General features: G+C 49.1%; 1 protein-coding gene across 1 annotated transcript in view; it reads right to left on the minus strand.

The window, feature by feature from the left end:
- Positions 1-5,427: 5,427 nt before the first annotated feature.
- The window catches only part of LOC127391711 (protoheme IX farnesyltransferase, mitochondrial), a 105,557-nt gene continuing 94,041 nt past the window's right edge, over positions 5,428-16,943 (minus strand). The window contains exon 7 of the mRNA XM_051634783.1: positions 5,428-7,726. Coding sequence (XP_051490743.1) covers positions 7,284-7,726 — 443 coding nt within the window. The 3' untranslated portion in view covers positions 5,428-7,283. The remainder of the gene's footprint in view (positions 7,727-16,943) is intronic.

The following is a 16,943-nucleotide window of genomic DNA, read 5'->3' on the forward strand; positions in this document are numbered from 1 at the left end:
GAAGTGCCGGAGAAGGCTCCTTGGCTCCCGGCGGTGGAGCCAGACGGTGTCTTTGGCACAGGGCAGGGCTCGGAGGAGAGACCCCAGCTCAGGCAGCTGTGGTGGCTGCTGCTCTCGGCACCAGCAGCTCGGGAGCCCCCGGGCAGTCCGTGCAGAGCCCAGCGGGGCTGCCCCAGCAGGAGCATGGGAGGGGCTTCTGTGAGGGCATGTAGGGCAGGGGGTGATGGCTTTCAACTGGAAAAGGATGGACTTTAGGAAGAAGTAATTTGCTGTGAGGGCGGTGAGAGCCTGGCCCAGGTTGCCCAGGGAAGCTGTGGCTGCCCCATCCCTGGCAGTGTTGAAGGGCAGGTTGGATGGGGCTTGGAGCAACCTGGGCTGGTGGGAGGTGTCCCTGCCCATGCAGGGGGTTGGAACTGGATGGTCTTTAAGGTCCTTTCCAACCGAAACCAGTCTGGGACTCTGGACTCTCTGCACCACAGATGCCACTGCAGATGCTGGTGACTCCTGGGGACCAGACCTGCCGGGCAGCAGAGCAGCAGCACAGAACACAGATCCCTTCCCAACCCCAAATGGAAACATTTGTCCTCTCTTGACAATTCCTGGAGGCAGTGCCTGGGTTGGGCAGAGTCCCTGGGGCTCCCATGGCGTGAGGACAGACCTGCACCCCACGTGGTGTCACAGGGAGGACACAGGGGAGAGCCACCACTGCAGCTGCCTGCAGATGCTTCCACAAAGCTCTTCCCACTGCTCATTTTTGGAGCAAGGAGGGTTAATCGGCCTCATCCCCAACTCCCAACATGCCACCACCTCCTGCCAGTCCTTGTTCCTGCTGAAAGCCAAGTGTACAACAAGCAGACAGTGGCCCCAGGCAGCAGGCCAGGGGCATCAGATGTGGGAGAGGAGATCTAAATGATATTCCTCTCTCTGCTGCTGGATGACTGTGGTCCTTGGCGTGCCTCAGTTTCCCTTCTGCATCAGCTGGAGTGGGTGGGCCCAGGGATGGCTGAGGGGCAGCTCACGGGTCCCTCAGCCCCTCGGCTGCTCCGTGGCGCCAGCACCGGTAGGAAGCTCCGAGTTCAGCTGATAACCTCGGGCTGCTCCCTCCCCTGGCTTGGATGCTGTCCAGCACGGCAGAAATACGTTAATCACCTCGTTTGCATCTCTTTTTCAGGTTTCATTTGATGCAGTGCCTCCTCTCCACGGCCAAAAATCAAGAAATATCCCAAACATCTCCTGCCCTTTCTCAGCAGCACAAATCTTCATCTTTCTCCTTGCTGAGAGGACAAAAGGTGAGCCCCTCTGCCAGCCACTTCTTTGTCAGGGAGAGCCTGAGCAGCCAGTTCCCTCCAGTCGGGATGCAAGGGGAGGAGGTGGAGCCCAGCTGGAAGCTGGTCTCCCCTGGCATCACGCTCTGGTCTCCATCCCTTCCCCACTGCCCCTTTCCCTCAGCCACCTTCTTGCTTTTTGGAGGAGGAAGATGGGCCAGATGTCCCTACTGGCCTCAGCCAGGGACAGTCTGATCAGTCAGGGAGATCAGAGCCTTTCTTGATTCCAGTCACTCAGGACAACTGCCCATGGTCTGTGTTTCTATTCAGTTAGATGGGTACAAGAGATGTATTTTATAGCACATATTTCATGAAGAAAATGTATCAAAGCTGTAGTTACAGTAGAAGGTGTTTAAAAGGGGAGGAGGGGACAGGAAGGACCTTGGCATAGGTCTTTGCTAGCAAAACCAGGGGGAAGAAACCTCAGTGCCACCAAAGTGCCCCAGTCTCTGGGGCCACACACGCTTCTGGGAGACATGAAAACCTCCCTTTGGGCATCTCACTGCCCAGCTCGAGGGGCAGGACTGAAGCTCTGAGCAAAACGGAAATACAGGAATGTATTTAAGGCAACTTTTCCAGCTCTGGGGGGGGAAAGTGAAGCATCCTTTCCAGGCACCTCTTTTTAGTCCTTGTGCTCCCCTAAAGCACAAGGACCTTTGGCAGCACCACACACCAGCTCCCCAGTGCAGTCTGAGCCTACCACGCTGAGGGCATCTCTTTGGGAGTCTCAGCAGCAATGGTCAAACAAGGATTTGGGAGCAGGAACCTTTCAGGGACTGGGGGAAAACAGGCAGTACCTTCCCAGAATGGATAAATGTGCCAACCTGAACCCACACGAGGCAGCTGCCAACTCCCCCAGTCTCGCTCCAAGGCCTGGAGGTGCCAGAACTGGTTAGGAGCAGTAGGAAAAACATCTCCACATTGTGGGAAAACAGCTTCTTTTGCCAACCCTGTTCTGTGAAACAGTTGAACTGCTCCTTTTTTTTCTTTTTTTTTTTTTTTTGAGACACTGGAAACTAAACCCCAGCCCCAGGCACTGACCCAGGCTGGAAAATCTTCAGCGCAAACAGCAAAGCAGAGGTGAGGGAAAGTGTGCAAGGCAGGGCTGGGGAGAGAGGTTCCTGCCAGCTCTCCTGAACACATGCACTTCTGGTGGCTGCCTGAATGGCTCTGGGACACCATGCACATGCTGTGCTCCTTTCTGTCAGGGAGATCTGACAACTGCCCTTCAGCAGCGCAGGCACCCGTCCCTGTGCCAGGCAAGCCAGGCCCAGGCAAGCTCCAACAGCACAGGAACTGTCTCGTGCCCAGGAAAAACCCCAGGCTCCGTCGACAGAAGGATTTGGAAGGCAGCTCCACAGCTTGCTGAGCATCATGTCAAAGCCCTAAAAGCCTGTAGTATTTTTATTGCAGAGGGGACTAAAAACCATTGATGGGAACCACCCAGCAAGTCACAGGCTGAGGGACTGTGATGGAGCAGGGTCCTCACCAACGTTTCTGACCTCAGTTGTCTTGGCATTCTGAACCCAGTTGTCCATCTTTGACTCCAAATTAACAACACGCTGTTTGGGAGATGATGAACATTGGGACCAGACTCTGACTTGTCTTTGGCAGGGCCAAGAGCTGGACACACCTACAGGAAACAAGCCCTGCTCTGCAGGACTGACCTCTCCATGACTGGGAGAAGAAACAGCAGCAGCAAGAGGTGAACAGGTGACCCAAGGCCACACCACTAGCATGGGTGGCATCCTCAGGGCTTGCCAGGGCCAGCTCTTTGCCTGATTAGGAAATACCACATCTAGAAATGCCACAGGGGACAGACTGCAAAGAAGCTTCTAGTATTCCCACCTCCAGCAGAGCCGCTTGGTAGGAAAACTGTGCTGACAGGTGTGTTTTAAAAGCTAAGTGCTCTGTAGCCAGTGCATGTTTCCAAGGAAAGGGGAATATCTAATCACCTCTGGAGAGCAACCAGGACTGCAGCTTGCTGTCTGTAACCATCATGATTTCTAATAGTATCACTCTGTTTCCATTCCTGCTCTCCTGGGATGGCTGGAACTGAAGAGGACGTGTGTGTGTTTTGCGTTAGCCTTGAAATGCCTGGCCTGGCTGGGCAGGAAATGCTGCTGGAGCTGCCTGAAGGTGTAACTGTGGGCTGGTCGTGTGGGATTGATACAGGGAGCAGGAAGAAAACACCCGGTGGGAGAAAGGAGAAGGGAATGAGCTGTGGGAGCAGGGATTGGGTTTGCTCACTCACACTGGAACAAAGCAGGAGCCTCCCCAGCTGGTGGTGCCTGTCACCCAGGGGCTGTCACCAGGGCTGCCCCAGGACCTGGGTTCTCCCTGTGGATGCAGAAGCTGGGAGCACTGATCCCTGGTGTAGCTCAGCTCCCCACGCTGTCCAGGGATCTGCTGCAGGTCAGAGCAAAGAAGGGCTGGGGGGGAACAGGAGCATCAGGCCACCCCGAGTGATGGGGGGACTGGCCAGAGCACGAGCTGTGTGCTCACCCAACAAGGCAAGATCTCATCACCCCTGCTCTACTGACCAACTGCAGCTCGTAAACAGGGATCTGGGAAGACTGAAGATCTCCTGAGCCTTTGGGCTCCTTTTTTTATCCACAAAACCACACAAAAGGTTTAAAGTCCAACTGGACTAAACCCAGCTTGGTCTTCTCGAGTCCCCGGCCCCAGTTCCTCTGTGGGCACAGGCTGCTGGTGCTGCAAAGCTGCACAGCAACACCTGCTGGGACCCTCTTAGCTTGGGGTTCGGAGGGAGATGGCACATGGCTGTGATGCCTTTCATTACCACATAAAGGGCATTTTATTCTCCAGGAGGGCAAATTCCTAGGGAGATTCTGAGTCACCAGGATAATGGGGTGAAAAACAACCAAAAGTCTCCAAATGAGAGAAAGAAAAAACCTGCAATTCTGTGTAGGAACCATCATTTCAGATTGAAGGGACTGAGATGCAGGAAGCCCAAGTTGAAGCCCCAGGTCTGCCCTGGCTGTGCAGAAGCCATCACAGAAGGACAATCTCATGCACCTCACCTGCTGCCTTTCCCACAGAATTCCAGCAGCAGCAGCAGCAGGGATGGCTGGCACGATTCTCCATGTAGGGGCACAGACACCTCTGGATGAGGGCAGACAGTTCTTTTACTTGTTGGGTTTCTTTTAATTTCCATAGTGGCACCAGAAATACTGGAAAGGCCACCAGGGAGCATCTACTGTATTGTCTGCAACTGAGATTTCAGCCTGGCCATGTTTTCATTTTCAAATCACATGCAACAGCAAAAATTCTTAAAGGCAGTGAAATGACAGGAGATGGCTTCATCCATACCTGATCCATGGCCATTCTGGAGCAAAGCAGAGAACATTTTCTAGGGGGAAAAAAGGTTGTGATTTGTTGGGGTTTTTTAAATTTTTTGTTGGTGTGTTGTTTTTTTTTTTTTCAGATGGGATAAAAGGTATTTCTTACCTTTCAATCCCAGACCCACTCACTGGAAAACCATGTTCTCTCTCCAGGCCAGACCAACTGGGTGTGGAGATGTTGGTGTAACTTGGTGACCTGCATGTTGCAAACACTCACTGAGGATTATAAAGCTCCTGTCTGGCTCAAACCCTGTGACTGTTACACATCTTGGCCCAAGAAACACAGGATTGCTCTTCAAAACTGAACCACAGGCATCTCCTTGGGCCCTTTAATCATAATTGAGTTTTTCAGGACAGCACCCTGGACTTGCAGGCCTTCCTGAAGCCTGGCTCTGGAATGACTTGGGAGAGGCACACGCCTCCTGCTTCAACACCACGTTTTGCCTCTTGAGAGCAAAAGCTGGGGGGTTTTAGGAGTCTTTTCAGGTTCCTCTTCTCAGGTTCCTCTCTTAGCTAAAGGTTGACCAAATTATTGGTTCTGCACAAACCCTTCCCACTCACATGCACCTTAGTTTCAGGGTGCTTTTTGCACAATAAACCAGTATTTCACAAGCTGTCCTTGCTCTTGCAAGGAAGAATATTGTTGCTGTGAGAAAAGCCACAAAACTATCCAATACCTTTGCCATTAGCTGCACTGTAGCACAGTTTCAATCATAAGTGAATTGTTTTCACACAGATTTTGAGCATTCATGTCTTGTTTTGTACTTTATTGCAGAGAAGACTGGATGCATTTTTAAAACAAATCCAGAGTTGCAGTTTCCAGACACTTCTATGAAGTTGCCCACAGCACAAAGGAGTCGATCAGCCCAACAGTGAGAGGGAACTCAATCCTGTCATTGCTTGAGAGTCAGAAAATCTTGCAACTGGTTATTTAAGAGCTGTGTAAAACAGGTTTTGCTGCTGCAAGCACCTCTGCCTGCAGAACAGGGGGTAACCGTGTCACTCCTGATTTACACCAGTGCAACTTGAGTCCAGAAGTTGGGCTTGTACAGTGAAAGCAGCCAGTGAAGATTTGGTGTCAGGGTGATACACACCTGGTGGCAGGTTTGTGACATTTCCTGAAGGGTTTTATTCAGGATCAGACCAGAGAGAGTATCTCCCATCCCAGGTGTTACTGTGTCTTTGGATGGATGCCCAACTGTGCTGCCCAGTCCCTCTCCACATGGGAAAGAAATCCTGGTGTGAAAATGCATCCAGTCATACCAGGCACTACCTACCACAGGAAACTGGAACAGAGTCTTTGTCTACCCTGTGTTTGGAAGCATCCCAGTGGGATGCAGCCCCAGGCAGGCTAAGGGTTGGCCACAGCCCCGTGGTGGGATCACAACACACTTGGCTGTGGCTAGAAATGTTCTTCAGTGTATCAGTTAACAAAGATAATGCATTTTCCTAGTGAGACAATCCACAATATTTGCTTTTTGAGAGACACTGGCTGCATCAGCAATTTGAACATTACAATGTGAGATAAAGATCTCCAACTTTATTTCCTGTAAAATGCATTTCCTCATTGCATCCATAGCCCAAAACCGAGGCCTTCTCTCCTGGCCACCACGGTGTGATATTAAATGCAGTTCAAACTCCTGATGCAAACCCAGAGCTTGCCTGAGGACACTGAGCCTGGATGGGCTGGCACACCACACGTGAGCATAGAAAGCCTTAACACTACCAGCTCTGAGATCTGCTTCTTCCCTCCTACACCTTTTCAAAGCTTCACTGACACAAAAAGCAGTGGCAGTTTTTACCAGCTGAAGACCTGTCACAGGGGCTCAAACCCTCATGATGGCAAAGCACAGGGGAGTCAGCAATTCCCCGTGTGGATGCAGAGCAGGGTGGCTCAGTGTGTCCAAGGCATTTGCTGCAGAAGAGCTGTTCATCTGAAGGGTGTTTGGTGTTGAAATGCTGATGTGCAGTGTGCTGGAAGGCAGTTTGCTTCCCTGCTTTTGCCCTGTGCCAGCTGTGTGAGAGCTAAACATCTACTGGGGTGAATGGGAACCTTGGGAAAAGTGACTGACTGAGGAGAAGCCTCAGAAACTGGAGGCTTCTGTGTAGAGTCAGAGTGGGGACAAGGGTCAAGGTGAGTTCACCCAGCCCACCATGTGCCTCACCTGGGAGGGGATGCCTGGGGAGCAGGGGTGACTGATCATTCATCGGTCGCTTCCTGACGCTTGGCCCAGGCTGCAGGGCTCAGCTCAGGGAGTGTGCGTGAGTGACTTGCTGACTCCAGCCTTCCCACCAGGCGAGACCAGAGCTCAGGGGGGCTCTGGAAGGCCATCCCAAAGTGGTGTGCTTCTGACACGGGCTAAATTATAATCCGTGCTGAGTCAACGTTACAATCCGTGCCGAGTGAACAGGCCTGAGGCCCGTGAGGGTTTGAAGCTCTGACAACTATTCCCTTCCAGAAGGAAAGAGAAAATTATCCATGAAGTGGTCGTAGGCACAAATGATTCTTCCCAACAGATCCCCACAGGCTTCCCCCTTGCAATAACTAAAATACACTACCTGGCGTGTCACAAGGCCAACAAGTAACTGACATTTAAGGCAATCTCATCTCCACAGCCCTCCCATGACCTCCCCCGAGCAGATCGCCCTTCTCGTCCTTCTCCAGGAACGACTTCTTGCAGGTGAACATGACGAGCAGCAGCAGGGGCAGGTGCCACAGGCTGCAGAAGAAGAGCTTCCTGGAGCTGCCACGGTCTGCGTCCCTGTAGAAGCGGAAGGCGAGGTAGGAGATGTAGAGGTTAATGGGGAGAGAAACGACGGGGAAAGTCCAGGTGGTGACGTCAAGAAGAGGAGCCAGCGTGCAGAGCCCCAGCAGGGCCAGGCAGTGGCGCAGGGCCACCCGCCGGCACAGCCCCGGGTGGGTGACAGACATCATGCAGTACCCTCCTCGGGAGTAATCTTCCCGCAGAGCCCAGCTCAGGGCGTTGAAGTGAGGGAACTGCCAGGAGTAGAGGATTCCTCCCAACAGCAACGCACCTGCAGGAGGAGAGGGGAGGAAACAGGCATGAGAAGGGCGCTGCGGGGAGGGAAGTCTTGAGTGTGTGAGACCCTGGGACAGGTTGCCCAGGGAAGCTGTGGCTGCCCCAGCCCTGGCAGTGTTGAAGGGCAGGTTGGATGGGGCTTGGAGCAGCCTGGGCTGGTGGGAGGTGTCCCTGCCTGTGCAGGGGTGGGACTGGATGGGCTTTAGGGTCCCTTCCAACCCAAACCATTCCATGATGCTATGAACACCTCAGCAGAGCGGGGCTGTATCTGCACTACCAGCCTGTTCCACCCTGCTGTGCAGAAGTCAAGGCATGCTCTGGAAGACAAGGCATGCTCTGGAAGACAAGGCATGCTCTGCTTTTAATGGAGTTTACAGAGGGCTGCACACGGTGGTTCTTCTGGTTTTGGAGGACTTAATTTGAAAAGCATTTCAGCAAGTCACTTCCTCCTAATGAACCATCACTAATTGGTTTCTGCACCAATTCAGTCTTTACCTGAGGGAAGTCTGATGGAAATGAGGAAAAGTTGGCCAAGGGACTCTTTCCCTGGGAGCCCCTTGCTTCCATTACCAGGTTCCCAAGTTGGTGCATGCAGAGAAGAAAAAAAGCCAGGGGGTAGTGTCACATTGCTCAGAAACAGGGAGTCCTGCTCAATGACAGCAGAAAAGGAGGATCAAGCAGGAAAACACCAGCACCCTGGAAACCTGGAGCATGGCTGAGTTTTCTGCTTGGCCTTGAGTGAAGGGAGAGAACTGCTCAGCACAGAAGCCTCAGGGCAGGTGGCAGAACTGGCAGATGCTGCTAATGAGGTGACAGAAGATGGAGAACTTTTTATTCCTTCCAACCAACTGCGGGAACTTCGAAGTAGGTTGATCAAGTAACTGTCCACACCAATTAGGTACTCCTCCATTTAAAAAGGAGCTATGGAAGCAGCACATTTTTCACAGCTAACCTTGGGCCACAGGACAGGGCTTATCAAGGCAGAAGCAGCTTCCATGCTGATTTCAGTGAGCTTCAAGGAGACCCTCAGACTAAACACCCTTCACTAATTTTGTCTGAAGACACAAAAAAAAATCCCCCAAGGCTGCTGCACATTATGAGCATTCCTAGATTTTCCTTTTGTTTCCCCAGCTCCCAAACACTCCTCTCCAGCATTAACACTTTCCTTGCATCTCCCTGCCTCCACGAGCTCATCTCTAGGGAAACTACTTCTCAGTTGGACCCAAGAGTCTATAGTTTCCTTACTGGCTTGACAGAAACACAAACAGCAACACTCATCTCCACACAGGTTAATTAATGTATTTAAATTCTTCCCCAAGCTCTCACTTCATCCCTAGGGGCTGTTCAGGCTCTAACAAAGACCAAGTCTCTGTCTCCTTGGAACTTCTTCATGGTTGGTGCCTTCTTCCCATCTGTTCTGGCTGGATGTTCCTCAGGGCTGTGCAGGTCTACTTCATGTCTGACACTGGTGTTGTCATGCAAGTAATAATCTAAGTTGGTAAAAGAGCATTTTTTTGGCCCTACCTTACCAACCAGTGCAGGAACAGCCCATTACACTTCATACAGGCTTCCAGTCACCTGTAAGGTCCAGTCACAGTATAAAAGACGTGTCTCATTGCTTTTTCAAATGAGTAACAAATGCTCCATGAGGTGAGTACACAGCTCTGAAAGTCAATTACATGAAGGATGGAGATAGATGCTCCTGTGCTGGGCGTGCAGCTTCCAGAACAACATCGCCTGCGACAAATCACAAGTGATTTCCTGGACTATGGCCCAAAACTTCTGCAAATCCTGCCACTTGATCCTACTGAAGTCAAATTTCAGGGTGGGGATGTTTGGCATCTTTTCTAAATTGGAAACTTTTAGGATGGCTCGAAATGGTGTGCCCCAAAACTGCCATTAATTTCGGAAAAGCATGGTAACAAAAGTAAATTTGGCCCTAACAAAGTAGGATTTGATTCAGTTCTGCTAAAACCTAAGGGAGCAGCTGCACTGAAATAAGGGAAATAACATTTAATCAAGGAGCAGTTCTCCCTGCATCAGAGAAACGATGGGGAAAATGTTGTTGTCATACGTCATTCTTCAGCTCTTTCCTGCTCTTGTAAAACATGTTACCGGAGGCAAGACAAACCAAAGGTAGGAATATTTTTCAAGTTTCACATCTGAAGTGCTTTAGAGACAGCAGCTTGTCAGTTTTTTATAATTCAGGGAGAGTGAAGCTACCATTACCCACCAGCTGAGGAGATGTAAGTAGCTGGAGCTGGGAGCAGGACTGGGGGGCAGAGGCTGCTCCTGCTTCCCACGGAGCCGCCGGGTCCCCGCGCTGCAGCTGGATCATGGGCTTTGCTTCTTCAACTGTGCAGCCAAGCTCAAAACACACCCTAAACCTCAAACACACCAAAACCTTTAAAAGTTCTCTAACTATAGCACCATTAAAAAGAAAGAAGAAAGTCATCTGGAGAAACTTTTAACACAAACAGACCAACTAAACTACTCGAGGCTGGATTCCTATTTACGAAGCTCTGGTTTTTACATGCAAGCCTTTGGAATTTAATTACTTTGATTACATTACAACCATTGAGATAATTGATATTTTACAGAGAAGCTGAACAGTAAAACAATTTAATAGGCCATTACGAGGGTTTGAACTGACCCAATCTTTGTGTTAGTTCCCCATGGGCCTTGGCCATCCTGTAATCTCTGTCCAGGCTGAGCCTGTCGGGTTGCCAAGAGACTTTTACGTGTCACGTCAGGCTGATGCCTTGCAAAGCCCAGCACATGGTGCAGCATCAAATGAGCCCACAGCAGGAACCCTGTCAAGCCCAGAGCAGACATTGTAATACTCATTAATTACTAGATGAATGTCAGCTATGTCATAATTAGGTCAGCAGTGTTTTTAAGCAATATTACAGCGAGACTAACTCTGGAGAATTACTTGGTTAAAAATAGTGGAGCCTACTCTGCTGCTTCCGTGCTGTTCCCAACAGTTTGGGAACTCAGTTTAATCAATGCAAATCTCCTTTTTCTCTACAGAGTTTGTAATTAAGTGAAGAGCAGATGAGGTTGTTCTCAGCTGTAGCACGTGGAGCTGGCAGGGAGTTTGCAAAAACCAAGGCAGCCGTGGGCAGAGCCATGGGGTGGCAGTGGGAGACAGGCAGCACCCAGGGACCCTGCAGCCCTTGGGCTCCTCCGTGGCACCTGGAAAACCTTTTCTTTATAAATTTCAAGACCACTAGTAGCTGGCTCCTGGATGTCCCAAACTTTTTGACCCTTTTGGCCACATTTTCAATAGCTGCAGGTTCAGCTCACTCCTGACCACTTCCAGACTCCTCACCTCTCCAAGGTGTGAGAGCCTGGGACAGCTGAGAGCAGACACTTCCAAATCCTGGTAACTTGGCAGATGAGTCCTGTCTGATTTTGGGGAAAAAATTAAGTCTACTGAGGTAAACAGGACCCAGGTCTCTAGTAACCTTTCACTCCTGTGTGCAACATAGGTATAAAATGTCTTCATGTTGCGTTACTGTTGTTTAATCAATTTGTGCTCACTTAAATAAACTGAAAAGCTACAGGACTGCAGGGAGCCAGGTAAATCTTACAGCATCCACAGAGTTAAAGATAAATAACAGGTTTTACCATTCATCATGAATTCTAAGGTTAAACTATTATTTCTTAAATTCTTTTAGAAGTGTTTAAATAGTAATAATATATCTCCTTTTTAATAAACAAGAACAAGCTGAGATTTTTATTTTATTATCTAAGATAAAGCCAAAATGTCAGCTGGAGTTGAAGAAGGTAGAAAATGGTTCCTTCTTTCTGCAAATATATTTTTCTCTAGTAAAACACTGAACCTTGCACTTCTCCTAAAACAAACAGGACATTAAATTCCACAGTCACTTGGAAACTGCTTGGTAAGATGTTTTAAGGCTCAACAAATTTGGGTAGGACTTGGAAATAATTGTGAGATGAGACTTCCAAGGGGAACTAGTGATTTCAGGCTTGCAAACCACAGTAGCTGGCACTCTAATTTTCAGAATTGCAAGAGCAATTGCAAGAGCAAGAAGCATCCCTCTCTGAAGGTATGCTCTTCATGGTGTCAAGAAGGTCATGCCAGACTCCTCAACTTTGATTAAAATTTCACACTTTATTCCTTTTCAAGCAATTTATAATGACCTTATTGGCTGGATGGTCCAAATCTCAGGCAAAGGAACAATGTCAGTGCCTGAGTTTGTGGAGTCCTTGGCCTCTCTGCTAAGAAGAGCATCTAAGAGCAGGAAACTGCAAGATGGGTTTTAGGGTGTAAGACCCTGTGGGGCTTTAACTCTGACCACTGGTTAATGTGTGGAGATGACAGCAGAGCAGGCAGCAAGAACTCCTTGTCCTGTCCATCCTGGGCTTGTGCTGGGATTAGTGACCCAGGGACAAAAAGCTCAGGACCCTAGTATGAGTCCCCCAGACTACTCATGTCTCGTGAAGGATCCAGAGTCTGCTCAAGTCCATACATCACCTACTCAAGAATGAGTGGGCACATTCACTGCTGAGCTGATGGTGCTGACAGAAATCATACTGGAAACACTGTTCTGAGACAACTAATTAATCTATGTAAAGCAACCTGAGGACTGCAAACCTATTTTCTCCCCTGCTAAAGGTCAGAAGCCATGTTTGGATCCTGCCTGGCTGTCTCGTGCTGAGGATGCAAATCTCCAAAGCACTGGTTTGAAAAATGCCTCTCTCATGCTGGCAATACCTATCATCAAAGAGCTTCATACAGGTACTGTTGGCACATGGAGCAGTAGTGATGATTTTACCTGCAGCTGAATTATTACAGCTGTCTGCCTTAAACCAGGCACGACAGTTTGGGACGATCCAATTGAAACTCTCAAAAAACCCCATTTCTGAAGGCGAGTTCTTCCAGGGCAGAAAAGGACTTGAGCTACAAGATGGCCCAGGCTGGAGCACAGCACGTGTCAGTGGGAGCCCCAGCCTGTGGAGCAGGGCCAGCTGGAGTCCTACCAGCCCAGGGAGGCAGATGAACATGGGCCTGTCTGCACAAGTTGAGGCAAACATGTCCAAGGTTATCTACAGAGGTTGCTGTATCAACACTGTGTTCCTGAAAACACGCTGGAGATGAACAGCTTCTTTCTTCTCACCCTTCTCATTGTTCTTCAGAATCTCCACAAGTGCCTCCCCTGTACACAGTGTTCTGCAAACCTCTGGTATCACTTGCAAGCTCTAGCAGGACAAACACACATTTACCTAATCAATAACAGGAAAATAAAAATAAAGGGGGAGCTGATCTGTAGCATCAATTCCAGAAGGGATTCACTCCTTCTGTCTTCCCTTTGGTGCTGCATATGTATGGCTGGGAATTGGCCAACCAGGCATTAAAATAAACATGGAATGGTTAAAATATCAGCTCCAAAACAGATGTTGAAATCTTACTGCATTTCCCAAAGCTGGTGTTTACTGCCTTGGCAACCTAAGAATGTTGTTTTGCTTAAAGCACAATTTTAGTAATTCTTCTGCCTTGAATAATGTGAAGGAATTTTTAAATTATTTCCAGACCTTGGTCTTGGTAGCTCCCTGACTTATTAGAGGAAAGCACCGGCCTTTTGTCTCTAGGAAACTGGTATGAGTTTGGCTGCTGCCAGAAGGGGAAGGCTTTGCTAGTCTAAGCTCAGCCTTTAATGGATCATAGTCAGGAAACAACCACACACCGTTCAGTCGGCAGCGCACGACTGGCTCTCCTCCCTGCAAAGATGTTGAACAAATTACTCGTCTTTAATCCAGACAAGGTAGATTAGAGCTCAGAGACTTGACTTGGTGCAGCTGTATCCACCTGCTTGTGAGCAGCAGAGCTGTCTCAGACCATATTTTTCACCTTTTCCACAGGAAATGTAACATAACCAGTCCAAAACTCTTCACTGTGGTCCTGCACAGGGCGTTAGGCTCACAGGAAATGTCCTGGGTGCATCCCCAAAGCTTTTATTTTCTGTCTTTTCTTTTGTGCTTAAGTCAGTAGCCTCACCCTGAGGTTTCCAAATCTGCAGCAATTCTGGGGGTAAAGAAAGACTTCAAAGCCTTATCAAAGCCTTGTTGCCCACTGTGGATTCAAGGTAATAATAAACACTCAAAGATTATTTGGGGGAGTTGGTAAAAATACTCAGAGTGGTTTGGAGAGTCATGTCCATCCCACAGCTGTAGTGTCCTGATATGTAGAGGCTGGTTTATGAAGTTGCTGGTGGCACACTCTGTTTGTGAAGGAGATCTGGACGGTGCAATCAGCACTATCTTTTGTTTCAGTTTTCTTTTAGTGATGGAAAATGTTACAAGTGTTCAAGATACTGCCCTGATGCGATCACTGCTGAGGAAACATGTTACCTACTACTTAATTTTCCCCATTGCCTTTGGGAGTAGAAAAGGGATTAGCTCTACAGAATTTACATCTTCATTTGTGATTATGAAGCCTTCTCAAACACAGACATTTGGGAATTATCTAGTCACAAACCTTAACCAAACTGATGCAATTCCCCCCTGTTTTACTGCCCTGGCATTTCCTACGTTAGCACCACAGCAAGACAACAACCAGCCCTTCCACTGGAAAACAAAAGCAGATGCTGCTGCTTGTGTCAGACGCCACGTGAGCTGCTCAGCAGCCTTGGGAAGGAAAAAGGGAGAAGTTTTGCTTCTAAAGCTTTGCACAAGGTCTCTGGGCTGCAAACAATGGTCCCGGCTGTCAGTGCAAGGCCCTAATTGTGTGGCTTCAAGGTCATGTAAACCAAGGGCGAGGAGGAAAACACTGGAAGACTCAAAAGCTTCATGGTCATGGGTTTCAATAGCTGTTCCTTTTGAAAGGTGGCACAAAAGGCTTGTGGAACAGGAGCATCTCTGGGCTGGATAGACTGCTCTGCTGCAGCACATAAAGGGAAGGGGATGTTGGTTGTGTCTATGGCTTGTCTGCAAAACAAAAGGACGATCCTTCGGGTCCACCACGAATGGGAAATGAAGTTGGCAGTGGGGACTTTCACCTCGAAGGAGTGTTCCTGGCCACTGCCTTCACCAGGCAGAAACCAGATGTCCTCAGATACACTCGCCGTGCAGAGAAAAGCTGGGTGCTGGTGGGTAAATAGGCATGCACACTTTCTGTATGACACACAACAGCTTCTTACAGACAAAAGCCTCACAGGGAAACACCTTTCATTATACAGGCAAGGTTGAGAACAACAACGCCAGACATCATTCCTCTTAGCTAATAACCCCAGCAACACACGCCATAAAAAAAGTGGCCCTGTTGGGTAAGATGAAAATTCTGCATTTGCACAGATCAGTCCTTACGTGCAAATACGTTTAGGAAGTATCTGCCAAAGAACCAGACTCAGCAGAGGATTGCAAACCTGCAGAGCCAGGCAGGGGCTCCTCATCAGCTGCATATTCCAGGCTCCCCCCAGGGCTCCCACCTAGCGTGAGGGTGGGAATCTCTCCCGTAGACCCCCTGGTTGTCCTTCTCCTGGGGGTGCTGTGTCTCCCACCTGGGGCTGCTGCACCAGCTCCTCCTGGTGCCCCACCACCCCTGCTGGGGTAGAGAACTGGGTAAGGTAAGGGTGCATTGCCTGTGAATTTCTGGGGTCAGAGCCTCAGGTGCCCCAATGGTGGAACTGCCATGTCTTTTGTATCTTGTGAAGATGGACGGGGTGTGTGTGTGGGGGAAATAGCCCACTGGCTTTTGTCCTAAATTCAGACCAGCTGCTTACTGGTATTATCCTTCTACCTCAGTTTTTACCCCCACAAAACACCCTCTTGACCCCCAACTTCCAACTCTTGCATGTCAGTGACATGAACATCTCTGTTTCCTCTGGACCAGACCACTGATTCTCTCAACTTTCATCTGAGAAATGAAACCCTAAAAACCTGAGTTTACTAGAGGGAGTTTGTACCCAGATCCTGGGGCTGCCCTGCTCGGGTGGGCTCCCAGACCTGCTCACACATCAAGGGGCCCTGAAAGCTCCAAGTGCTTAAGGGGAAGGGACACAATAATCTCCAAGCTTATTTTGCATGCAATTAAGCTGTTGCTTTGCTTTTCCTCCTCCTGGCAGACAAGTGCTACATCAGGAAAGGTATGAGAGACTCCAGCCATTGACAGGTTGGGGACAACCCCCCCCTTCCCCTATTCTCTTTTTTTTTGTTACTGAAACCATCCATCTGCCAAATGTCACCAGCTGATAAGAACGGCCCGTTTTAAATCCCCGTTTGTAAATAGATGTTGGCTGACATAATTAATGTCTACCATACAACACAATTTGAATTACAAAGTCAAGGCAATTTAAAAATCAGCCTCCACATGATTACAATGGATACTCAGTCTATAAATTCCATAGCCCCGGGAATTATTTAAATTTCAGAAAATGAATGAAAATCAGTACAAGATGTCTTTCAGGAAAGAGACCAAAAGTGGAGCATCTGAGATAAACTAAATAGTCTCTTGAGATAAACATTCTTTGATGCAGTAATACCTATGGCTCCAGGCCACCATGGGTCTGTAATGTCTGCTATCCTGTCAGGGCTGTTATCTGCTCTGCCACTGCCACCTACTCAGAATAAATCCCCTTAACTGATAAGCACATTATGTTGAGGACCCCTGCTTGTCACTTCCATCTAGCTGGGTGGTTTCTATGAACACGGTGGTGCTGGATTGCTCTGCTCCAAGACACCACCACTGCTCCCAGGCTGGGATCAAGTCCTCAGGGCATAAGCACAGGAGGGTTGGCAGAAGAAGCACAAAACGTGTCAGGCAAAATATGGGCCGTGGCACTTGGAAATGTCCAGCTCAGCTTCAGCTGTTAACTAGAAATAATAAGTTTAAATTGACAACAAACATTTCTAACAAGCAAGCTGGGGAATTAGTCTGGGGACAAAGCCCAACGACAGGAGGGTAATTTAAAGCCTGCACAGGTTGTGCCTGTTGCATGCCAAAACAAATAGCTCTGCTCCTTCCTGAAGTTGCCTGTACACAGGCTCTGCAGCAGCGTGGCAGGGCCAGGAGCTTCCTGCATGTGGATCCTGCTCCAGAGGAGGATCCAGCACAGAGCAGGACACTCTGCAGAGCTTTGCCTCTTTTTCCTGTCTTTATGCTGCCACTTTGGGCTTTAAGTAAGTGTCATTCTTTTCCTGTTCATCTTTCCTCTGTAAAATCAGGAGAAATAATGTGAAGGCGCCAA

The sequence above is a fragment of the Apus apus genome, chromosome 17 (genome assembly GCF_020740795.1).
Source record: "Apus apus isolate bApuApu2 chromosome 17, bApuApu2.pri.cur, whole genome shotgun sequence".
Lineage (NCBI taxonomy): Eukaryota > Metazoa > Chordata > Aves > Apodiformes > Apodidae > Apus > Apus apus.